We start from the raw sequence: 25,712 nt of genomic DNA on the forward strand, positions 1-25,712 counted from the left end.
GTATTTGAAAAATAATGTGTTTTTTGAACATTAAAGCATGTCAACATATTCTGTTACACCAAATACACAAAATAATGATCTTTAAAAAAGCATCATATGACCCCTTTAATATGTTACTCAATTATGGATTTTTTCAAATATCATTCTAATCTGATAATTAGACTCATTTTTCCCCATTATGAATAACTGCACATTTACAGAGCACTTATACAGAGCAGACTGATATATGATATGTTGTAACCAGTGTAGACATTAAGGGCGCTGGTCCCCACCAATATTTAGATCAGTGGTTGACCGATATGATTATTCCATGGCATATTCAGTCTCCCTCCAATCTTGAATATTTGGTACCTTTTTTAGGTACACAAAAAATATTTGGAGGAAGAGAACCTAATTAAATAATCAGCCTTTCCTCTCTTCTTCTGTTAGAAATGGCATATATTTAGACCTTCCAGACTTGACGTGACTCACTCCAAACTCCCTGAATTTATTTGCATTTTAACAGCCTATTATGTTTCAGTATTCTGTTTCAGACAGGCTGTTCACTTAAGCAGCAAGGTTAGGTTCATCTGCGCTTTCCAGTTATCACATTCATCTGATTTGCATGGATGCTGCCACTCAAATTTGTGTGTGTGTGTGTGTGTGTGTGTGTGTGTGTGTGTGTGTGAGTGTGTGGCAGATGTCATGCCACTATCAAGAAATATAAACCTCACTGAGATATATATGAAGTACTTTTTTTTTTTTTTTACATCACTCAATCGAAATGAAGTGATTCAAACTTTTTTGTTTCACAGTTATTATATTGAGTTTTATTGTCCTGAATTAAATTTTGTAATGGTGATTTGTTTGACTCTGAGTCTGTTTCATCTGCAAGCCCAGATGAAATGTGACGAGTTTTTTTCCACTCTGTTCAGCTGGTGAATTGTCACGCTGTGTCCTAACCAGGCGCAGTGCGACAAGCAATTTCTCTGTCCACACTGAAAATGAAACTAAGGTATGGTGTCATGTAATCACAGCCAGGCAGAAGATGTTTAATGTACTGTTACATGCGATGGGAATTTGAACCAGTGAGATTTTACGATGAACACAGCAGAAACAGAAGTCAAGAGAGGATCAAAATCAGACGGGAGTATTCATAAATGCCATAACTCAGAGGTTAAAAATGCAGTTACTGTGATTAATGTAGTTTAATAATGTGATACAACAGCCTTGTACCGCAAGCACCGGTGTTTGTGTAGGAAAGCAACCGGAATCACAGAATAACAGGAAACAGGAATTTGATAACAGGAACCTCCCCAGTGTGTTTAGAGCAACTATACGGCTTGTTTGATTTTCAGCACTTTACACTTTTGGCGGAACAAGGTTTTTCAGTGGACATTAATAAAAATAATGTTCATCTTCAATGATTTTTAAGAAAATTTGGCTGTGCGTGTGTACATTTTATATGCAGAACTTCACTTGTGTATATCTGAAGCTCTGAAGGTCTGAAGAAAGACTGAAAGTCTAGCGTTCGATAGAGTCTCTGACAGTAATAAGATTTACTGAATGAGCTACTCGTCAGGTTACAGATGCTTGTTCAGAATGAATTTGCTCAAGACTGAGGTTTAGATCAGATAATAACCATTCCCGTTTAAACAACAGTACTGAATCAAATTGGTGTATCCCTGAAAGGAAATAAATTGCTCTAATAAAGACTCGGCAATGTTACTTTTAAGGTTTGGACAGTATCTGTGTGTGGTCAAGATTTGCCTGTATTGAGGGAACCAAATGTCCCACAAGGATAGTAAAACCTGACATTTTTGATCTTGTGGGGACCAGCCAGCAAGTCCCTACGAGGAAAATAAATGATTAAAAATACTAAATTATGTTTATCTGAAAATATAAATGCAGAAAGGTTTCTGTGAGGGTTAGCTTTATTGGATAGAAAATATTATGTCAGTATACAAACAATAGAAGTCTATGGCAAGCCCCACTGTACAAACGTGTCTGTTTGGATTGTGCTGTAGTTGGATGTCGCAGTGCAAATTCTGAAAAAAAGCGCAGTTCTTCTTTTTTTCTTTTTTTTTAAGGTGTTTCCATCTCTCTATTTTATATAAAGCATTTTGACATTTACTCTTCTACACAGACCTATGCTGCCCTCTAGTGGCCGGTTACAGCGTTGCATCGGCACCCATTCACCGCTTCCAAATTAAGAGACTCCAAAACAATGCGTCCCTCTCAGAGACTCTTAGGGTGTTTTCACACTTGAGTCCTCTTTAAAAGACCTGAACCCAGACCCCTTTAAGTGGACCAAGAGGTGGACCAAGTGAAAAAGGACCCAGTTTTCTTTGTGTTCACACTATCGCAGTTCCTGAAAGAGTTTAGACTGGCGCTGTACAAGCAGATGCGCGCCACTCGAGTCAGGCCGAAACCGCAACGCTGAGTCACGTTGAGTCATATGGAGGACATGTTAATCTATATGAAACGCATATCATGCCATCTCAGCATGTTTTTATGATTGAAATAAATACATTTTTATATGCATTTCACCCCTAAAATGTCAGGCCCTGTCACAGACAAATTTGTATATGTTAGAATGGTTTCCTAATGAATTTCTTTGATACTTTGAAGAAAATAGCATTTTCTTATTGGTCACATTTCCCTGATTGTATCTAACTTGGCTTTGTAATTTCTATAAGGAATATAAGCAACTTGTCGGTCAACTGTAGTTCGCAAAATCACAGAATACCCCGCCAGGCACTCATATAGTTGTAAAAAAACTGCCTTTACATAGAAAAATCGTTATTTTCTGGGATGTTTTACCGTGACAGGGCCTGATCCTTTAGCTCGTCCTCCTCAAAAAAATAATACAAAAACAAGCTTAAAATCATACAATTCAATGACAGAACTCACCCTTGAACAGTGTCCGCTTCACCTGGTACAGTTGTAAAATAGTATTTATTTGTAGAATTTATGTATAATTTCATGTTTTTAATCATTTGATGTGAATGATAGCAACTTAAACTTGTTATTGATGGAGTTTTTTTTTTCTAAATAACAGTTTTTAGCATAACAAAACTATGAAAGCTGTAGGTCCAATTTGGCTGAGGACAAGGACAGGATTTGTAATTTTCAAAAGTGTTTTTAATAAATTAAAAAATATCTGAGAACCTAATGAATGACATATTCCTTTACAGAACAACTCACAGAAATCAACCATCAGTCAGTTTTAGACATTTTTTGGATGTAATACTTTTTATTCACTGTAACAAGTCAAGGACAGATCATGTACATTTCTGGTAGAATGTCCCACAGGCTATATTTCTACCGGTTTATATCTCAACCCATAAGCGAATACTTTGTTCAAACACAAAAAGCAATATACATCCATCAAGTTGTTTACTTGTTAATCAAACTAAACTAAAATCTGTGGGGACGATGACGCTGTGATTTGCCCGGTCACACTTGCTGTTTCATAACTTCCACTCCATCATCAGCTTTAGTAAAATAACCTGATAGCTAAAGCTCCACTAAATAATAGCGCTAATATGTGAGGGGCGGGGCTTTGGCAATCGGCGCTACCGATGACCAGTCAAAATACCCCACAGCCAATCACAGGCCCCCTCCTTATCCGGGCCCCGGCGCTACCGATGACCAGTCAAAATACCCCACAGCCAATCACGGGCCCCCTCCTTATCCGGGCCCCGGGGCTTCAGCCTAGCCCAATGGTTAATGCGGCCCTGGGTACAGTACAGGTATCCTTAAATGCAGCATTTAAGTAAGAAAAAATTTCATTTGATACTAATCAAATGAAAAAAAAATTTAAATGCATATCATTAATCGAATGAATAATAGATTCTACTGATTCTCATATTAGGCTGCTGTACTAGAACTACATACTGCACAGATCAGTTACACATGCAATTTCTTTCCCAGATTTTTACATTCGATTGAGACAAAACCAACTGTGTTTATGTGAACCATGGGTGTTTTTGACAGTTGAAACAAATGCTAAATAGTGTAGTTTAGCCCCCGCTGGGATGTGCGCACTCGTAGCCTATATCAAAAAGTTTAAACTGGCAAGGCGCACAGCCGTATCTCTCTTACACAGTTTGGAAGCAGTTGAAATTAAAATAAACGAGTGTACATTGTGAGCAAACAATTTGTAGAGATTTGCCAGAAGAAGCTGCTACTATGAACAGCTGATTTGTACGGAAACAACTGATGGCCAAACTACATTGGAATTTGCAAATGGAAAAATCAAGTGAGCCCGGGCCGATTTGTGTTCCCTTTCATGGGAACTTCGAACTGCGTCCTCTAGGGGTCGCTATGGGGAACGCCTCCTCGTGACCCGTGTCTGAAGCATACATTGAAAAAACACCAACTCGTTGGCCGGCGACAGCCATGACGTCACTACCGGTGGCGGCGTTATGCAAATCTTCCCACATAGTGATGTAGATATGTGGGGGCGTGTTAGAACGAGCCATTTTAGGTAGGCGTGGCTGACTCTTAACTTTTATAAAGAATATCTCTTTGGATTTGAGACTTTAGTCTTTGCAACTTTACAGATCTTCTTTATGCACCAAGAGCTTGTAACACTCCAAAGAGAAAGGAAAAATTTAAATCGCATCATATGACCCCTTTAAAATAAATGAGTGTACGTTGTGAGCGAACAATTTGTAGAGATCTGCCAGAAGAAGCAGCCACGAACAGCTGATTTGTACGGAAACATCTGAAGGCCAAACTACATCGGAATTTGCAAATGGAAAAATCAAGTGAGCCCGGGCCGATTTGTGTTCACAATGCACGTTTTTAGCGAACCGTACCTTTAGCCGAAAGCGAACCGTACTCAGACCACCTCCCGAGATGGTCTCGGTTCGGTTTGCTTCTGAGGGGTCTGAGATCGTTTGGAGTGTTCACATATGGGCCAAAAATCACGCGAACTGCACTCAGACCCCTGAAAAGGACCAAGTGTGAAAACCCCCTTAAACTATGAAGTGCTCAGCCACTTACCACCAGCCCAACCAGACTATTCTCTAGTCATTAGAATCTCATGTTTATTCGCTCAGTTAATGAGGGTGGCATACATATTCATAAACACCTTTCACTGATCAAAGAGACTCAAACTGTTTTTCCCCACTTCATGTTTGTCAATTAATTCTTAAGCCTCTTCTAGCCCCTTTGCCAGATGATTGGCGTGACCGATGCCCATCGCTTCCGCTCACACAGCAGCTGCACGCGTGTCTTTGTTCGGAATGAGCAGTTCTGTAAATCCAGTGCAACAGGTGGCCACACAAAGAGACGCGACAAGACTCCGCAGCGCTCGCTGCTTAGCAACACACGCAGAGCTGTGACTGTTGCAACTTGCATTCAGATGGTTTTGGAGGCAGAGTAGTGAAGGTGTCAGGGTGTGTTGTTGGGCTGAAGCTGTGGGGACAGCTTGACCACGGGCATCATTTTGTTTTTTAACTGGCGGGTGAGTGGGGAAGGCGTAGATGTCCTTGGGAAGTCATGAAGCGTTCAGTGTGCTGGTAAAGGGTCATACATATTAATTAGATTGAGCACATATTTTAAAAAGTTATTGTTTTTATTCAAATTTTTACAGTAAGTTTCAAATCATTGTAATGAATTACTGCATTATGTATCATAAACTAACATGCAACATTTTTACATAATCTATTTAAGTCATGTAAAAGTTTGCGAAATTAATACTTTTATATAGCAAAGACACATTAAAATTATTAATAGTAAATGCGGTTCTAATGCTACAAAAGATTTCTATTAAAAATACTATTTTTTTATTTTATTTTCTATTCATCAAAGAATCCTGAAAAAGCATCAGTTTCTGCAAAAATATTAAGCAGCTCTTTTCTGTGATACAGGGTATGTTTCTTGAGCGCCAAATCATCAGCATATTAGAATGACTTTTAAAGGATTGTATGATACTGAAGGTGGCTGAAAATTCTGCTTTGCCATCACAGGAATAAATTCCATTTTAAAGTATATTAAAATGAAAAGCGTTTTTTTTTGTAATAGTATTTCACAATATTACTGTTTGTACTGTATTGAGAACAAATAAATGCAGCCTTGATGAGCATAAGAGACAGAATTCAAAAACATAAAAAACAAAATATTACCAACCCCAAATTTTTAAACGGTATTGTAGCTTTATATTAATTTATTATTAATATTTACTATTAATATACTATGTTGTTCGTTGTTAAAGCTGCAGTCCGTAACTTTTTTTGTGTTCAAAATTTACAAAATTTATATAAGTAGTAAGTACACCATGAATCCATTTTCCAAACCATGTTTTTGGCTTGTCCTGAATCACTACGGTACACCTATAATACGTGTTTATCTTCGGACTATTTAGACTGGTTCGGGTAGGTACCGCTGCGGAGTAGCCCAGTACCTGCGTGATTCGCCATAGACATAAACAGAGAGAAGTAGCTCCGGCTACAATGTTCTTCCGCAAGACGCACGCAGTTCTGTTTATTAACCGCTAGAGGGCCAAAAGTTACGGACTGCAGCTTTAAATGGGTCATATGATGCGATTTCATTTTTTCCTTTCTCTTTGGAGGGTCAATAATGGTAATTCTTATCATTTCTAAGATGTTAAAGATGTATTGGCATTTGCAGAAAGGAATTTTAACCCAGATTTTAAATGCTGTATACAAGTGTTGTTCGTTGTTACTATAGTCTGATACCCAATGCATAAACTAAGGTAACAAAATTGAAAATATGCCACCAGTAGTTCTAAGATTCTTCACTTGGGATATTTTTTTTGCATAATGAATTACAGCGCATTCCTAGGAAGTCAAACCCATGATTTTAGTGTTGGCAGTGGCGTGCTTTGCTAACTCAAATACAAGAACCCAAATAGATAAGCTAATAAATACTAAATATCACTAATTGGTGTATAACATTTTTTTGCTGGGAATATGAGGTCATCGCTTTTACTTTCCACCACTGATGACAACAGCACCATTAAAACATTAGATTCTTATAACTCTAAATGAAACAACATTAAAACCCCTCAACAATTGGAGATGCTAGTAGATTGCGCAAGTGGTAAGCAAAAATTGGTGAGCGCATATCCGCATGGTAAATGACACCTATTTGCTTGAGCTTGTTCTTCCGCAGCTAAAGCCATCGAAGTGTGGAAACACGTCTGTGTCAAAACCAAGAAAGGAAGTGAGTGACTCAGGTTGACATGTGGTTTTTATCTAAAGTTTCGCCATTTCCTACCCAGGCCCCTCACATAAATACACATCACCCATCTGTCCCTTGCATTTTTTGACATTTCCCCATTTCTAATGACTCAAGAGGTCTGTGTGTGTGTGTGAGAGAGAGAGAGAGACAGAGAGCCCTGTGACGGACAGCCCTCGCTGAAGCCTCTGTTCTCAGTGACATGGGTCAGGGTGGAGATGTTTAGGCATATCTTCCGCACCAAGCCACGCATGCAACAGGCAAGTGTACTTGTCCTTTACCCGAGGGAATCGAGAGAAGAGGGGTAGAGGGGTTTGTTTAGGATGAGAGACGAGAGCTACAGGCTCTATTCTGATGTGGTTCGGAACGAGAGGTCCAGATGGGGCGTTATCCATTATGTTGTGACTTGTGTTGATTTGCGCGAAATGTTTTTTTTGTTTAAAATTCTACTAGAGGTTTTTTCAACAAGTTTTTTGTGGGCAAGTCCCTCATTTGTAAGCTGTTTCACTGTGACTTTTCTGTGTGACCGAACTTGTTTGAACATTTCTGAAACCGGAAACGTCTGGTTTACGATGCAGAAAGCTGCAGCCTGTAGCTTTGTGGGTTGTTCAGCATTGCGAAAAATATATTTGGTGTTAAATCCTGTATGTTTTCTCTTTCAGTTTTTATATCTGTTATTAATTGTCCAGTTAAAATTTCTGTCAGAAACATGAGTCATTTTAGTTCAACTGTACGTAATGGAGAGCTTACAGAGATAGATGTGCTCATTACAAAATAATGACAACGGAAGTGCTATTTGTCCATATGTTCTCCCTCTTGGCATTTGTGTTGTGGTATTGGTCATTTTGAAGCAGAGTGAAAGTAAAGTGACAGATAAAATAAGTTTATATTGAGTTACACAGTGTTGAGTGTTAAAGGTCATCGGTGAATGCAAGAGTGACTGCAGAAGGAATATTAGAGAAGTTTCTCTCAACCTCAGCTGTAACAGGAAGTTTCGACTGATACAGTGTTTTTGTTTCAACACTGAACAACTACATTAAGTTCTTTACTACAGCGATTAAAGGGATAGTTCACATGAAAAATGAAAATGCTATCATTTATTTACCATCAAGATTGTGCCGGTCACTGTTTTATAGTGCAACAAGGTCCATACGACTCGCTATATTAAAAGTCTTCTGAAGCAATGGTCCAAAATTTAATCTGGATGTGAAGTTTAATTGTAAATGAATCTTTCTCCTTATTGTTCTCATTTGTAATTCGCTTTGGACAAAAGCATCTTCTAAATAACTAAATGTAAATGTAAATGTATTGGAATCTTTTAAATAAACCCATTTCACAATCCAGTTTGCGAATCTGACTGATCTGGTTCTCAAGTTCAACTCACTGGCTTAATGTGTTTTCACACCGTGCTCATTTGGAGCATTTATTATTTCAGAACCAGAGGCATGTTTTCTCCCTTAGCTTGGTTTGTTTAGGAATATATGAGCAAAGCAATCATGCCCCGATCTGCACTAAAACAATCGATCTGAGATTGTCTGAACAATGTGGTCTTGGTCCAATTGAATTGTAACATTTTAAGTCCTCGGTTCAGACCAAAGTGAATGTTCTACCCACTGAAGAGGAAGATTATCATTAAATAGCATTATAAATTTCAGTCTTGTGTTTCTCACCCAAAGCTTTGACTTTAGAATTGATTTGAAATTTCTTGAATTCTTAGGTGCTTCATCAGTGCACAGGAGTGAAAGTGTAAAGAAAACATTAATTTTGTTCTTAGTTTGATTCTCTCTTTGTTCGCTTCTTCCTCCCCAACCCCACATTAGCAGTACAAGTCACAGATCACCTGGGTAGAGAAAGAGTTTGCTGATATCAATGTGAAGGTAAGATTTCTGAGCTTTCTGCTCCCACCTGCTTTCCTCTTTGAGCTCTGTCACACTGTCTGTCAGCTTGGGTTCTAACATGATTTACAGTAGAGGAAGAGGAGCACTGGGACATGTCTAAAACTGACCTTTAATAGCTTTCCTTAGTGTTTGTTGTTTCTTTGATTATGACTTCCACTTGTAGTATCAGGCTGGACTGGTCAGGGTCAGAGGAAGACCTGTATGTTTTAAAGCACCACCGTATTTTTAGCTCTGTTGAGAGTGAGAGGGGAAATCAGCAAGGCATTATGGGACAGAATGAGCATTTAAGTGTGCACCCGAGAGAAACACACATTGAGCTACATCTTAGGCAGCAATGTTTTTTCTTGGTCTTTCTTTTTCTGGATCTGTGTATTTTTCTTTTTCTTTTTCTTTCTTTCTTTCTTTCTTGTCAGTAATGTTAATAAAAATAACTTCTGTATTTAAAATATTTTATAAAATCCTTTTAATATATAATAAAATAATTATTTTTTTCTTTCTTCTATATATCTTTATTAGCCCATCTGTCACACATTACTATGTCACATCCTCCCTTCCTCTCTCTCTTCCTCTCTCTCTCTCTCTCTCTCTCTCTCTCTCTCTCTCTCTCTCTCTCTCTCTCTCTCTCTCTTCTCTCTCTCTCTCTCTCTCGCTCGCTCGCTGTGTTTTTTTTCTCTCACCAGTTCTGTTTTCAGGTCTCTGTCTCTTCCTTCCTCTTCCTGCGTGCCTCACTGTAGTTGTCAAGTAGGGCAGAGCACACATCCTGACTCCACACACACTGCCAGACTCTGCTCACTCCTTCTCTGGGATGAGTTTTGTTGTCCATGGCTGCCCCGACAGCAGGCGGATGGGGGTAACAGTGGAATGCCCTGGCTAGAGGAGGGATGAAGAGATGGAGAAAGAGAAGAGGAAGTTTAAAGTCAGCCAGTTATTGAGTCTCTACCTGTTCAAGAGGCAGCACAGTAAGGCTTTAGCGAATGCCACTCAGTCCAGAGAGGAGACTAACAGCACCACAAACTCGGCTCAGTCTAGTGCAGCTTTAACCGATGAACATACGACGTGGACGGTCAGTGCACACACACACAGTATAGTGGCATTGCTTTGTAGAGGAGTTGTAGTATGTTGTTTGTTGCTAGGATGGTTGTATTTCGAGACTATACAAAATCTACATTTGTTTTGTTGAATAGGGCCACACTGGTTGTATATGTAAACAAACTTTTCTTGAATTAATTGTCATTTTACAAGTCAAAACTCTGATTTAGTTTGATTTTGTCAGATGTTTGCCGCTTGAATTTTGTCGTCCTTAAAACAAGACATCAAATGCATCTTTCATGTGGTACATCTGCAGGAGAACAGCTATGATATGTGCTTCAGAGCTCTGTGACACTGTTTGTTTCTCTTTTTATGATACAAGTGTTAGCAACACCCTAAAACCTGTCAAATGCTGAAATCCTCCTTTTCTGAACTTTAGCTGACTTGTGTTCGGCATTAAAACTGCAGCAAATTGCCACCCAAAAATAAATGCATTTCAGACTTTGATAAAACTGAGAGGCTTTTGAAGTAAATAATTGATATTACAAAGTAATGAGATTAATAATGTGTCATCATAATTTGTAACTTTTTTTAAAGAAATCAATTCATTCATCTGATTTCAGGGTTTAATTGATTAATGCGCAGAAAAGTTGGCAAACATAAACTGAATTTCTAACATCCACCTAGCATTTGCTGTAGACTTCATTTTTTTTCTGATTGTCTTCTGATATATATAGGCCTATATATATATATATATACACACACACACACTCACCCACATGCCATTCAAACCTGTGTGACTTCTTCTTCTGTAGAGTATAAGTTGTTTTGAAATATGTTGGGAACTAAGTTTCGATGACCATTGTCTTCCATTGTATGAAAAAAAAATATTTCTTCAAATATCTTTTGTGTTCCACAGAATAAAGCCATAAAAGTTTGGAACAACTTCAGGAGGAGTAAATGATGACAGAATTCTAATTTTAGGTTGAACTATCCCTTTGAATGATTTATTTATTGACGTATTGGTACTGTTTCCATCCCTGTGATAATTTTGGTGGTCAGTTAGTCAGAATTGTAGGTTGTCTAAGCAGATCTGATATTAGTCTAACTGGGTTTGATATGATAGTGCTCGTTAGTGAGATGTGTTTGTGCTTTTATTGTACCATGTTCTCAGAATTCAGAGTTTAATTTTGATTCGACCATTAACCATTTCCTCCTAAACATGTTTACCCCTTCTGTCTTTCTCGCTAGTCACAGGGGAAATGTGACACATAGCACTTTCAGCAGAGCCTACATGCTTTCTATCAGCTTTAATAAAGGATAAACTGCTAGTCATTACACTCTCTGATCTGATAGGTTTCAAGTGTTTTTCTATGTGGCTTTAAATCGCATTCTTGAGCTTCTCAATAACTTCTCCTCACTCATCTCAACTGCACCCTTGAGGCTGAAACTTGCAAAATAACTATCGAATAACAAGTGGTGGTGGTGGAGCCTTAATGGTTTTGGATGATAACACAGAAGTTGCAGGTTCAATTCAGGAACAGAATCCCTCATATAATTATTATATAGCTATATGTATTTTTTTTATAAACTTTATCTCCTACTGGTGACGCTTTGAAAACCAAATCCCCCTCTGAGCCTAATTCAGATCTCATAATGTTGTTTAGGCCCCAGGAGATATTTGTCATTGACAGTGGTATTGATTCAATCTTGAAATAGTGAACACCAGTCAGTGACCTATACATGATAATCTGCTCTATGAGACAAGATAAGCAGTTACTGTGAAATTATTAAAGAAAATGGCTTATCGTTCATTGACCTCCAGCGTCGGAGATTATGTCCACTTAAGCCAGCTTTGAGCTTTAATAATCAAGCTCATCTTCCTGATCAGTCGGCTGTCTGCTCTGTATATGTTTTATGCCAAATACCCTGACAGAAGCTGTGGTTGATATCCGTCTCGGTCTCCTGTGTTGTAGGAAGATGGTGACATCAAGGAGATCAACATCACACATGTTGTTAAGGAGGGGGCGGAGAAAGCAGACCCCTCACAGTTCGAGCTGCTCAAAGTGCTGGGGCAGGGCTCCTTTGGAAAGGTAAAGAGAGTCTCATATGCACAAACTTTAAAAATTCATAGATGTCTTGTGTTTGTTGACTTTGATGTGTGTTCCTTGTATTTAGCTTATATAAGATGCTGTAAGAACTGTTAAGCAAAAGCTAGTTAATGGTGATTTTGTGATGTTCAGAGGGTTTTACTGCTCTGGACCAGAGCAAACGTGAATGAATTGGGAGTCTGCAATCCACCAGCACATCCCTTGCCCGTATCATCATTCGGAATTAAATAGAAAATTCCTTTAGCTTCCATTTCATTTGATGATTTTAAATTAATGTAGCAGACAATATCAAATTTGAATTTCGGGATGTAGAATTGTGTTTTGTATTTTGATTTAATAATCAATGTTTCCAATCAAACCAATCAAATGTTTATCATATTTTTTGTTGACATTTGTTCAATTTTAATTGATTTATATGCACAATTGATTTATATTCACTACTGATTGAAGGTGTGGGGTCAGTAAGATAAAAAAAAAAAAGAAGAAGAAATTTATATTTTTATTCAGCAAGGATGAATTAAAGTGACAATGAAGACTACAAATAAAACAGTTATATTAAATTGTAATAATACTTTATAATATTTACTAATATTTCATAATATGTTGCTAAATGCAGCACTGGTGAGCATAAGGAACTTGTTTCAAAACGTTAAACAATCTTACTGATCCAACATTTTTGAATGGTATTTAAAAATAAAAATAAAATTGGAACACCTCATTTTTCCAATTGTTCTAATTTGCCTGGAAAGATATTCCATTCTCTACTTAATCTCAGTGGCAAGACATTTGAGGACCTTTTTGCTAATTAAGTGTGACAACATTTAGTAATGACTTGTTCATTGTGAATATTTACACTTACCGGCAATGAATGTCTTTGGATTACGATTCAGACAAGTTCTCTTCCTGTCATTCAATTCAATACAACTTCCTGTTGGAAGTTTACTATCTCATAAAATAAAAATGAACCAGTTCCTTTATTGTGAATTCAAAAAAAAAAAATGAGTATGGGTTTTTACGTTCTTTTAATAGCAGTAAATATCCCAGTGCCTTTAAAGGGATAGTTCACCCAAAAAGGAAAATTGTCAGTAATCACTCACCCTCGTGTCGTCCAAACCCATAAGACCTTCGTTAATCTTCAGAACACAAATCAAGATACTTTTGATAAAATCCGAGAGCTTTCTGACCCTGCATAGACAGCAACGCAACTGACACGGTCAAGGCCCAGAAAGGTAGTAAGGACATTGTTAAAATAGTCCATGTGACATCAGTGGTTCAACCTTAATTATATAAAGCTACGAGAATACTTTTTATGCACACATAAAACAAAAATAAGGACTTCTTCTAACAAAACAATTTGTTCTCTTCTGTACCAGTCTTCAATGTGCATTCATGCGCGTACCACGACTTTATGCGAGTGGTGCTGCTGACGCAGAAGCCAGTGTTCTGACATAGAACATCCATCTCTCTTAGTTCATTTTCTGTATATTCTGGTTCAAATAAGTAAGGCTGGGCAAAAAAATTCAGAACGGCGGCTCCTGCATTAGCAGCACCACACGCATAAAGTCGTGGTACTCTCATGAACGTGCAATGGAGACTGACAAGGAAGATAAGTAATTGTTGAATAAAGTCATTATTTTTGTTTTCTTTACACAAAAAGTATTCTCATAGCTTCATAAAATTACGGTTGAACCACTGATGTCACATGGACTTTTTTAACAATGTCCTTACTACCTTTCTGGGCCTTGAACGTGTCAGTTGCGTTGCTGTCTATGCAGGGTCAGAAAGCTCTCGGATTTCATCAAAAATATCCTAATTTGTGTTCTGAAGATGAACGAAGGTCTTGCGGGTTTAGAACGATATGAGGGTGAGTAATTAATGACAGTATTTTCATTTTTGGGTGAACTATCACTTTAAAAACGGACTTAACCTGAATTGCTTTCAGTGAACGTTCAGCACAACAGTTTAATAACTCTGTAGAGTGAAAGCATGTTTTTTGTGTGTGTGTGTGTGTGTGTGTGTGTGCACAGGTGTTTTTGGTACGAAAGGTAACCCCTCCTGACAGTAATCAGCTCTACGCCATGAAGGTCCTGAGAAAGGCAACACTCAAAGGTACAGCATCAGTGTAAACACACACACCACAAACCACACAAGCTTCCTTTACTAACATATACAGCGCTGCAACAACAGCTGCTTTCATTTAACATTGTTCCTCCTGGCCTGTTTTTCTTTCTTTACTCTTGTGTCACTCCCAGGTCTTTGTGTAACCACAGATACCAACCCTGAGGATTACACCAATCATGAATTTACCATTTGAATTGACCAGATTTTCATATACTATTGTCAGACCTACAGTATCAGATGGGATTTGCAGTGTCACCATACACAATATTTTGTCATTTTTTTGGCATATTCCTTCAACTCTGAATCTGAATTTGTTTCAGTGTCAGCGAGGTCACAGATTAACGGTAACTCCTCTGCGGGTACACTTACTTCCTGTTTTTTTTACTGTGCACCCCAATGACAGAAAATCCCGCCATGTTTACAAACCTGAGGTTTTAGGTTCAGGTGTCAGTTCACTGAAATCTCAGTAGCTATCTCTTCTTCTCTCCTCCTCCTTTCTCTCCGTTCCTAAAAAGAGAGCCTTCACAGATCTAATGAGAGCTGATAACAACACTTCCTACAAACATATGCTATCTGATGAACTTCTGCTTCAGACTTCCGCTAAGTTGAATCTGCTGCTACCTCGGTCGCTTGCAGAAAAAACTTTTTCATGCTCAAGTTGACTTTGTTAGCTGTGGCCAGATATTTCCTCAAAACCCATGTGAAATTGTTCTCATCACAGTGAGGGATCGTGTGAGAACTAAAATGGAGAGAGACATCCTGGCAGACGTCAACCATCCGTTTGTGGTTAAACTCCATTATGGTGAGTGAGTGTGATGTCTATGATACATTACCAATAATATGTGCTCATGCCATTTCCCCTTCCTTAAAGGAATAGTTTATGCAAAAATTAAAATTTTGTCATCATTTTTTCATTGTCATGCGATTCCAAATTCCATGGTACACAAAAGGAAAGATTCTAAGGACTGTACTGGTACTGCTTTCCTATGTAATTTCAATGAATGTTGACTGCAGAAGCACCATTAAAGTATCAGAAAAGCAGCCTATTCCAAGACTTCAGAAGTCACACAATAGCTTAGTTTGATGAACATGAAAAATTTAAGTTGTTATTCAATAAAAATCTTGCCATCCATTTATTGACAGTGAAGTCGTGTGAAGTAGTGAAGTCAGATTGAGTTGGATCATTTCAGTGAATAAGTTGATTCATTGATTCAATGATCAGATTCAACTCACTGACTCAATTTGTTTGCAATAGTTAACAGCTCCTGGATGGGAAGATAATTAATGAATAACAACTTAAAATTTGGTCTTTTGGCATTTGCATCCTTTTTGATGCTTCAGTGACATGATGGTGAGTAAATTATGACGATCTCTTTAAATGTCACAAAAGGCACTATTATTGAATTGCTGTGCTGCATGTGATTTTATTAAGAAGGAATTATTAAATTACTTCAATTCAGTGTTCCTGAATGATTCTGGTCCTAAAATTAATGTAAAGAGTAAAAAGATTTGTTTACAGTTCAGAGTCCATGTTTGCAGGGTCATTACATTAATTTGAGTAATTGAACATCGTAATCTTGCATTTTACCTGCTTGACGGGGGCCTTAAATTATAGAGGAAGCTGTAGGAGCTTATCATTAGTGACTAACAGATCAGATTAACTTCAAGCGCACTTCTTTGTGGGTGTGTGTGTTCAGCTTTTCAGACTGAGGGTAAGCTCTATCTGATTCTGGACTTCCTCAGAGGAGGGGATCTATTCACCAGGCTGTCAAAAGAGGTATATAATACTCATATCAATGAGCGCAATATCCTATTCTTTGTCTACATTGTATTCACACCATCTCTTTGGTGTTCAGGTGATGTTCACAGAAGAAGATGTGAAGTTTTATCTGGCTGAACTGGCACTGGGTCTAGATCACCTGCACGGCCTCGGCATCATCTACAGAGATCTCAAACCTGAGAAGTATATATTTATACACACACACACAAAACATAAACTCACTGAGGAGATGCTTGACATTGTAAACACATGTTCACACCATGAATCCTGCTACCTACTGTCACGTACGAGTGATATTCTTTAGATTTGTATTTTAACGTGACTCACTTAACAAATTAATTTTCTGTGTTCTATTTTCTAGTATCCTCCTGGACGAAGAGGGACATATCAAACTCACAGGTACAATAAAAACACTGGTTTACCAAAGGATTTAGACATACTTTAGTCATAATGTTAATTGGTGTAATTGGTTTTGTTTTTTCTCTCAGATTTTGGACTGTGTAAGGAGGCTATCGACCTTGAGAAGAAGGCTTACTCCTTCTGTGGGACAGTGGAGTACATGGCTCCAGAGGTGGTTAACCGGCAGGGACACATGCACAGCGCTGACTGGTGGTCATTTGGGGTACTGATGGTATGAACGGATTCATGCAGAAGTGGAGAAAACCTGCTTTGCTGTCAATTATATTTTGTCTAATTGTATTTGCTTTAATAGTTGTTTTCTGTTTCTCTGTTTCTGTTTACAGTTTGAGATGCTTACAGGTTCACTGCCATTCCAGGGAAAAGACAGAAAAGAAACGATGAGTCTCATCCTGAAGTGAGGATCCATTTAATTTTGTTTTTATAGAGTCTTTAAATAATATTCTCAAATTTGTTTTTAAATGAAGCATTTAGGATAAATGTGTTTTACGTTACGATTGGGCTCATTTTTTTTTGTCCTAGGAAATAGTCTTCAGTGCATCATTTTCCATTTCATTGGTTTGCCTAATTTGTTACTAGCAAGCTGTTGGAAGAAAAACAATATAAGCTGTTAAACAACAATTGATCTCTATTATGTGTTAATATTGCCTTTGCCTACACTAAATTAATACTTTTATTCAGCAAGGAGACATTAAATTGATCAAAAATGACAGTAAGTCATTTATAATGTATTGATAATTCAATTTCAAATGAATGATGTTCTATTGGAATTTCTCTTCAAAAACACCAAAAAAATCTTCCTGAAACTTTTGTACAGTAGCATATATGTTGTGAACATTGATCAGTTTTTGAGTCAGGAGGATTATTGTTTGGTTTTCTCTTCAGAGCCAGGTTAGGGATGCCTCAGTTCCTGAGTGCTGAGGCTCAAAGCTTACTGAGAGCTCTGTTCAAGAGGAACCCCACCAACAGACTGGGTAATGAATACACAATCAGATTGTTTTATGTACACTTTTTTAAATTTTCCAGTTAAGTCAATTTTATTATATTAAAATTGTACTTGGCACATTAGATAAAAGTAGTTGACAGGAGAATTCAATTTAATGTGCTGTATTTTCAAATTAAGTTTTTTTTTTTTTCATACACTAACTGTTACCAGGATCTGGACCAGACGGAGCTGAGGAAATCAAACGCCATTCATTCTTCATGACGATTGATTGGAATGTAAGTTCTTCAGATTCATTAAGATATATTGGAATATTTCTATTAAAGGCTTCGGTGCGAATAAAATATTTTATATTTATTTTCAGAAACTCTTTAGACGAGAAATAAAACCTCCATTCAAGCCAGCTGTGGCCAGACCTGATGACACCTTTTACTTTGACTCAGAGTTCACTTCTCGTACCCCTAAAGGTGAGGGATCGTTTCTATGATCTGTAACTAGTCTCATTAGTTCTCAATTTGATTTTATTTCTTTTTTTAACCATGGCAAGAGTTGTTGACATTCAAAACAAACTACTGGAGAATTTAAAGCGTTCACATAAAAATAGAGATTCTGTCATTTACCCACCCTCACATTGTTTGAAACCTAAACGATTGCCTTTGTTCTGTTAAAAACAAAAGGAGTTGTTTAGCAGAATGCTATCAGAAAGTTGCTCTTATACATATAATAAATGTGGATGGAGACCAGAGGCTGTCAAACTCCAAAAAGGAAAAACATTACAATTACAGCACCAGACGCTATATCAAGTCTTCTGAAACTGTAGGATATCTCTGATTGAGGGGCAGACCAAATTTGAATTATTCACTAAAGTCTTGCAAGATTTGTTACATCTAATGATGGTCTCCATTCAATTTCATTTCATGGAAAAGAGCAGCATGAAAATTCTGCTCAGCATCTCCTTCTATGTCACACAAAAGAAAAAAAATAAAGAATTGAATGACATAATGATCAAAATATTACGTTTTGGGTGAACTCTCTCTCTCTTTCATAGTTTATGTGGTCTCTTCATGAATAGGGTAGCCATACAACAGATGGCTATAGTTTCATCTTGATCTACAAGCTGAGCTCACTGCTGTAAATTTGGAGCTTTGGGAGTTTTTTTTTCAAATGTCATCAGCATGGGTAATGTGGGATATGACTGTGGGCTTCACTTCATGGTTTCTCTGCTTCTTGGCCTTTCTCAGATTCCCCAGGTGTTCCCCCCAGCGCAGGGGCTCATCAGCTCTTCCGGGGCTTCAGCTTTGTTGCCACAGCGATGCTAGAGGAGGAGGGCAAAGAAGAGCCCTCTCAGCCCCCTCCACACCCTGTGGTACAGGTTAATGATCTATTATATGTCAAAATACATCTGAAAATAACTCTTTGTATTTAGCTGTGGTTAATGTGACATTCCTTGTCAGCTTTTATGACAGTGTACAACAGTATTACGGGGCTCAGGTTAAACTTAAGTTAACCAGGGGAATGCTGTTAATTAGCACAGAACATAATTAGGTTTTTTGTGCCTAGTTACAGTGTCTAGTTTTTCTTGTAATGGCTGTTTAAAGTTGATAAATTCTATAATTTTTATGCAATGATGAAAGTAATAAGGATATCCGACCTTAACACCTGCAAGGACTGTTTAAGTGGTGTTCACTTATGAAACCATTAAATTGCTTGAGGTTAGACTATAACTTGTTTTGAACCCTGAACATACTTTAGTCATCCTGTGATTTATGATTAAGTGAGCTTGAAATGGCTGACCACTAGATAGCAGTATTTCTACCTTTTCTCTTTGATTTATGTTCGAGTGAGTGTAATGCACTTTAATGTAGATGATGATACAGTGGTTAAATGTTAATGAAGGATGCTATTAGTGAAAATTTAGTTCTGCGCAAAGTAAATTGCTTTACTCAGTATTAGTGATATAATCATTCTGCGCTATCCAGCATTCGCTGTGTTGAGTTCAAACTGTAATAATAGTATGTAGTGTTTGTGCCTTGTTTTAAAGAATGTAATCAGTGTGTACAGTGTTCATTATAATTATTAGATTTTACTATTGGTACCGGTGTGTGTGTGTGGCTGTTCTAATACTCTCTCTCTTGTGTATCTGTCTCCAAGCAGCAGCTTCACGGTAAGAACATCTTGTTCAGTGACGGTTACTTACTGAAGGAGGACATCGGCATGGGCTCTTTCTCTGTCTGCAAACGCTGCATACACAAAGCAACCAACACAGAGTATGCAGTGAAGGTTAGAGCCTCACACCGTTAACCTCTCTAAATTTTGTACTGACATGGCTTTGAATTATCTTTTCTTTCTTTGGCATCAGCATTATTGGTTAGGTTACTTAAGTATCTGTGACTCTGTTTTTGATGAAACCTCATTTTACAGTCGATTTGGTTCCTTCTTTTCTTTTTTCTTTTTAGAAAATAGGCTAACTCTAGTTAAGAATCTATAGTTAATAGTTAATATCTATAGTTAAGAAAAAATATATATTTGCTGTTAAATGCTCTCTTAACTGAACATTATCAACAAAAAGGCTGTTCACTAAAAGAGTTTTAGATACATGTGGTCTTCAAGTAACTAATACTGTACATGATTTATTGTATAATTCTGATAGGTAATTGATAAAACAAGCACCGACCCATCAGAAGAGATTGAGATCCTGCTGAGATACGGCCAGCACCCTAACATCATCACTCTCAAAGATGTAAGTACAACAGCATATCATTTCACAATTAACTGATCTGCAGAAATCATCTGCATTATTGAAATTTAATATATGCACACATTACAGGGAGCTAAAAATGCTACCACTCCATATTTAATTAAAAAAAATAAACTTGTGGTGCAGGTGTATGATAATGGGAAGCAGGTGTACCTGGTCACTGAGCTGATGCGAGGAGGTGAACTGCTGGACAGAATCCTCAAGCTGAAGTTTTTCTCAGAAAGAGAGGCTAGTGCTGTGCTGCACACTATCACAAAGACTGTGGAATACTTGCACTGTCAAGGGGTGAGAAAGCATGCATGGACAAACACAATTACAGTTGTCTTGTAGATAAAAACCTGCCGCTGGCACAAAATATGTTATGATTCACAGCTTGTGACAGAGCCTTTCTTTCCCCCTCCTCTCTAAGGGTGTTCCCCAGGGCTCTTCCCTAGGCCCTCTTCTGTTCTACTCCCCTCTGTTCCCTCTCCTCTGTTTGCAACAGTTATTGTGATTAAATAGTTTTTATGTTGACATCTTTCCCAGAAGAACCACAATAGATATGCTTCTGAGGCCTAATATAATCCTGTAGCCTTTTATAGCACATATTATAGCAGTGCTTGAAAAATGAAAAAATGGGCTCAAATCAATTCAATTAAACCACTCTTCCTTGAAATCTTACCCTGATATAATGGTAAACTGGAATTAGGGGCAATTGTAACACTTGAAGAATGGAAAAAAATAACTCAAATCAATTAAATTAAACCACTCTTCTTTGAAATCTTACCCCAGTATAATAGTAAATAGGGATTGAGGGCAATTGTAACACTACATATATTTTATCACAATATTATTAGAATTATAGACCTTTGATTTAAACACGTTCCCAAAAGAATTAGTGCCATATAAACAATTAAGTAATATTAAAACAATAATATTATTACGTAGGGTATCATCTTATTTAAAGGGGTCATATGATGCTGCTAAAAATAACATTATTTGGTGCATTTGGTGTAATGCAATGTGTTTATGCGGTTTAAGGTTAAAAAAACACATTTTTGCGTGAACATTTGGGCGGCGCTATGCAAATCTTTCCACATAGTGATGTAGATATGTGGGGGCGTGTTAGAACGAGCCGTTTTAGGTAGGTGTGGCTGACTCTTAACTTTTATAAAGAATATCTCTTTGGATTTGAGACTTTAGTCTTTGCAACTTTACAGATCTTCTTTATGCACCAAGAGCTTGTAACACTCCGAAGAGAAAGGAAAAATTGAAATCGCATCATATGACCCCTTTAATAAAATGTATTGTTCAAGTGGTACAATTGCCTATTATGGGAGGAATTTTAACACTCAACTTGAAATTCTTTTTCATAACTGCTGCACTATTAATGGTACAGTTACAAGTTGGCACATATAAAAGCTTTTTGCACCTAAAGATGGCAGGTAGATTTGTAGCTGTTCTGGATTATGCAGGAAAATTTAAATGATTTTAAAATCCCTTGTGTGTGTGTTTTTTTTTCTACAAGGTTGTGCACAGGGACCTGAAGCCAAGTAATATTCTGTATGTTGATGAGTCTGGAAATCCAGAATCTCTGCGCATCTGTGATTTCGGTTTTGCCAAGCAACTCCGGGCAGACAATGGCCTCCTCATGACGCCCTGCTATACTGCCAACTTTGTAGCACCCGAGGTGAGTGTTTTTTCTCACAGCAGACTGAGGAATTCTGTGTAGACCAATAAACATTAAATGCCCAATGTTTTGAACTACAGTGATAGTGGAAAAACACATTTGCTGGGACTTTGTGTGTTGTTATTTGTAGCAAAGGACAGTTTGTACTATGTGGCTTTAAATTTTCTGGCGTCAACGTGACGTCTGTGTGGTGCAGTTTCGAGTATTATTCTCAATAACTGTGCTGAAAGTTATCATTTTGTGTTGCAGGTACTGAAAAGACAGGGCTATGATGAGGGCTGTGACATTTGGAGTCTTGGAGTATTACTATACACTATGCTTGCTGGGTAAGAACACACACACACATTCACTCGCATTATTAATAAACATTGCACATGCAGTTTCCACAAATAAAATCTGAAAACACACCCACACTCATTTTTCCTTTGGTTTTTAAATTGTCCCAGTTTTACACCATTTGCCAACGGACCAGAAGACACTCCAGAAGAGATTCTGAGTCGGATAGGGAGCGGGCAATTTACTCTGACGGGAGGCAACTGGGACGAGGTGTCTGATGCTGCCAAAGTAGGCCATGACCCCCACCCCCATCCACACAGCCATTCAAACCGCTTTTTATTTTCTCACACGCATGATTTTCCACGCAGGATCTGGTCTCTAAGATGCTCCATGTGGATCCTCACCAGCGACTCACAGCCAAGCAGGTCCTGAAGCATCCGTGGATCATTCAGAGAGACAAACTTCCCAACAGCCAGCTACAACATCAAGATGCCAAGCTTGTCAAGGTATCACAACCACGAGGCTCTTACATTTATTATATAGAACGTAAATGGTGGTCTATTACTTCACCAACTCTCTCCTCACAGGGGGCGATGGCCGCCACATACTCAGCACTGAAGAGTTCCCAACCACCCCCTGAGCTGAAGCCCATCGAGTCCTCATTCCTGGCGCAGAGACGGGTGAAAAAGCTTCCTTCCACATCTCTGTAGAGAACGAGGGAAGGAGACATGGAGAAGTACTCCAGACTGAATGCAGTTGTGGAAAGGATGGATGGATGGAAGAACCACACTGAAGCTCTACAGACTAAAGACGGTCTCTTGAACCTGCCCATGACAACAGCACTGCAGTGGAGCTGTCAAGCACGCTAGGCAAGGGAGGTGATTGGCTGATGAAGTTTGAAGGGCGTGGCCAGTGAGGGTTCCATTCTCCCTTAGAAGTAGGGCTGTGTGTTTGTGTGTGTGTATGAGAGAGAGAGAATTAAAAAAACCGGGTAAAGGATACTGTTATAAAATAGATGATATTCCCAGTGCATTTGTCTTGGTACTGTAATACCTAAATATCAACACTGCTGAGTTTCTTTTTTATTTCTCGGTTTTTGTTTATTTTTTTTATCTCTATAGTTTGTTCAACTGGATTTCATGTTTGATCTGTCTCCTCTTGGAAGCTTTTCAATTGTTATGCTTTCCAATTGTCCAGTAGATCTCTCTTAGTCAGTCTCTTCCTAAAAGCTCAAAGTGGCCTTTAGGAGAAGCAGAGATGTTCCGGTACAATATTTCACCCACATGGACGAGTAAAGGTTAAATATATCTTCCATAATGATCCGGTGAGCATGTTCACATGACTATCAACCTAAACATAGTGGAGAATGGAAGTGCTTTCTGCATGGATTTGTACAATGCTGTCTTGTTTCTTTCTTGTTTCCCCAACCTGGCACTTTTGCTTGGTGAACCTGTCAGCACTGTTGAGGACTGTTCAGAAAATGTCTTCTTGTGTGTATTAAAGTAAAGAATGAAAAAAGTGTGTACGTGAGATGACATCTGAAGCTTGTGGCATGGAAAAATGTTGCTCTTGTTAGACCAGTGCTTTTTCTGGATATTGACTGCTGTCTCCTGTCTCCTGTGTTTTGATTTTGTTGTTGTTGTTTTGCTTAAAGAGAAGTTATTTTATAAAGGCACATTGAACACAAAAGTGTATAAATATGACCACTGAGGAAATGACTTAATGATTGTGTATATTTTTACCTTGTCTGTCCTATTCCTTGTTCTCCCTGCGTTCAGATGCCTAGTGTGGTGGAACTATCAACTGTGTTGTGCTCAGGCTGTTCTTAGCGATGCCTTGCAAATTCATGAAGCCTTGTCTTGCTCAAGTATTGCACCCTTTACCAGTCAAACACATCTTAAAAGTTTTAGGATGTGCTTGCAGTATTGTTTTGCATTCCCTTTTCCACAATTCTTGAATTATTAAGAATTATGAAAATGTCTTTGCTCCAACATAAACAATTAGAAAAGCACCTAGTTCTGATTGTTTTGATTATTAAAACGAATAGTTTGACTAGGAATAGCTCGCTCCAAAATGAAAATTGTAACAATTTATTAACCCTCATGTGTTTCCAAAACTATATTGTATGACTTTTTATATTCCACAAAAGAAGATATTAAGTGGAATGTCCAAGCTATATTTAAGGACCAGAAATTCACTTTCATCCTATTGAAAAGAATATCATGGTCATTCTGCTATAAACAGAAAGTGATACAGGTTTGGAATGACATGAGGGTGAAAATTGTTCAGTCACTTTAAAAACAGTAACTGGAACAAAGTTACAGAACTATGTCCAAAGTGTTAAAAACCATAGTTGGTCTCTGTAATTGTGCGTTCTGTTTCTCCCAAACCTTATTTGGTCTTTGTGTGGTATCTGGGGTTATTATTGCCTAATCTTTAAAAAAACAAAAACAATTGTGATTTATTTGTCTTTCCTTGAAGAAAAAAAAATAGCTTTATTTGCTGGGAGTTGCAGCATTCGGTCGTATTACTGTGTAAATGTGTTTGTTTCTCCTGCCTGAGTTGTTTGTGGTAAAGGGGTGCAAATTAACACCCTTTGCTTTTACAGTAAAGGGGCTGAATTGAAGAACCTTCAGCTTGATGCCTTTCTATTAAAAGAAAAGAAAAAAGTATGACTTTTCCTGTATCTCTTGCTCAATCTTTCTTTTCTTTTTCAGTCACTGAATCATAATTTGGCCCACGTGAGCCGAGGTCTCCACCTCAATGTATTTGGCAGTCTTGGGGCATATTATATTTTTAATCTGCTCATTGGATTAATATACTAAAAGTCAGACAAAATGAGAGCTTTGTACATCAGAATTTAGGCCATGATGTGGTGGGATTATTTGAGAGTAAATCCATAATGAATGAATGACAAAGCTCTTGTATATACAGTATCTCTTGTCTGTTCACCTGTCTGTCTGTTTTTAATCCTGTCCTCACTTTCTCGCTCTCTCTCTGAAACATATTTCTCTCCTCTCCATCTGTTTTGCCTATTCCTCCTAGAAAGCTGCCCCTGTCCCTTAAACACACACGCTCCTTCTGAGTGACAGGTAAAAATATGCAACCCTGTTAACTATTGTTATTACTATTATTATATACACTACCAGTCAAACGTTTTTGAACAGTAAGATTTTTAATGTTTTTTAAAGAATTCTATTCTGCTCAACAAGCCTGCATTTATTTGATCCAAAATACAGCAAATATTGTGAAATTCTTACTATTTAAAATAACTGCTTTCTATTTAAATATATTTTCAAATGTAATTTATTCCTGTGATCAAAGCTAAATTGTCAGGATCATTACTCCAGTCTTCAGTGCACATGACCCTAAAGAAATAATTCTAATATGCTGCTTTGCTCTTGAAAAAAAAACATTTTTTATTATTATTATTATCAATATTTAAAACAGTTGAGTACATATTTTTCAGGATTCTTTGATGAATAGAAAGATCAGCATTTATCTGAAATAAAAATATTT

At 37.7% G+C, this 25,712-nt stretch overlaps 1 protein-coding gene across 2 annotated transcripts; it reads left to right on the forward strand.

Annotated features, from left to right (window-relative positions):
* The first annotated feature begins 9,790 nt into the window (after positions 1-9,790).
* On the forward strand, positions 9,791-24,630 carry LOC107697698 (ribosomal protein S6 kinase alpha-1-like). 2 transcript variants are annotated; one of them, XM_016498496.1, is made up of 21 exons: positions 9,791-10,152; positions 12,095-12,211; positions 14,257-14,338; positions 15,072-15,152; positions 16,048-16,127; positions 16,207-16,313; positions 16,492-16,529; positions 16,619-16,761; positions 16,874-16,944; positions 17,433-17,521; positions 17,704-17,768; positions 17,855-17,957; positions 18,732-18,856; positions 19,645-19,770; positions 20,141-20,230; positions 20,375-20,533; positions 21,756-21,917; positions 22,167-22,243; positions 22,364-22,481; positions 22,562-22,699; positions 22,781-24,630. In XM_016498496.1, exons 1-21 carry the CDS (start codon positions 9,979-9,981, stop codon positions 22,901-22,903), a joined length of 2,268 nt encoding a protein of 755 aa, XP_016353982.1. In that variant the 5' UTR covers positions 9,791-9,978; the 3' UTR covers positions 22,904-24,630. The 2 variants fall into 2 exon arrangements, with proteins under 2 accessions (XP_016353982.1, XP_016353981.1); XM_016498495.1 differs by having other exon boundaries at positions 9,792-10,152; positions 18,732-18,862.
* Positions 24,631-25,712: the final 1,082 nt, after the last annotated feature.

Source organism: Sinocyclocheilus anshuiensis, unplaced genomic scaffold (assembly GCF_001515605.1).
Source record: "Sinocyclocheilus anshuiensis isolate Anshui unplaced genomic scaffold, SAMN03320099.WGS_v1.1 scaffold446, whole genome shotgun sequence".
Lineage (NCBI taxonomy): Eukaryota > Metazoa > Chordata > Actinopteri > Cypriniformes > Cyprinidae > Sinocyclocheilus > Sinocyclocheilus anshuiensis.

What these genes read in the sequence shown, in the direction of transcription:
- LOC107697698 (XM_016498495.1), top strand. Translation starts at nt 9,979, where the DNA reads ATGGAGAAAGAGAAGAGGAAGTTTAAAGTCAGCCAGTTATTGAGTCTC. An exon ending in GGGACATATCAAACTCACAG is followed by an intron (nt 16,530 to 16,618) that starts GTACAATAAAAA and finishes TTTTTCTCTCAG; the next exon opens with ATTTTGGACTGTGTAAGGAG. An exon ending in TCATGACGATTGATTGGAAT is followed by an intron (nt 17,769 to 17,854) that starts GTAAGTTCTTCA and finishes ATTTATTTTCAG; the next exon opens with AAACTCTTTAGACGAGAAAT.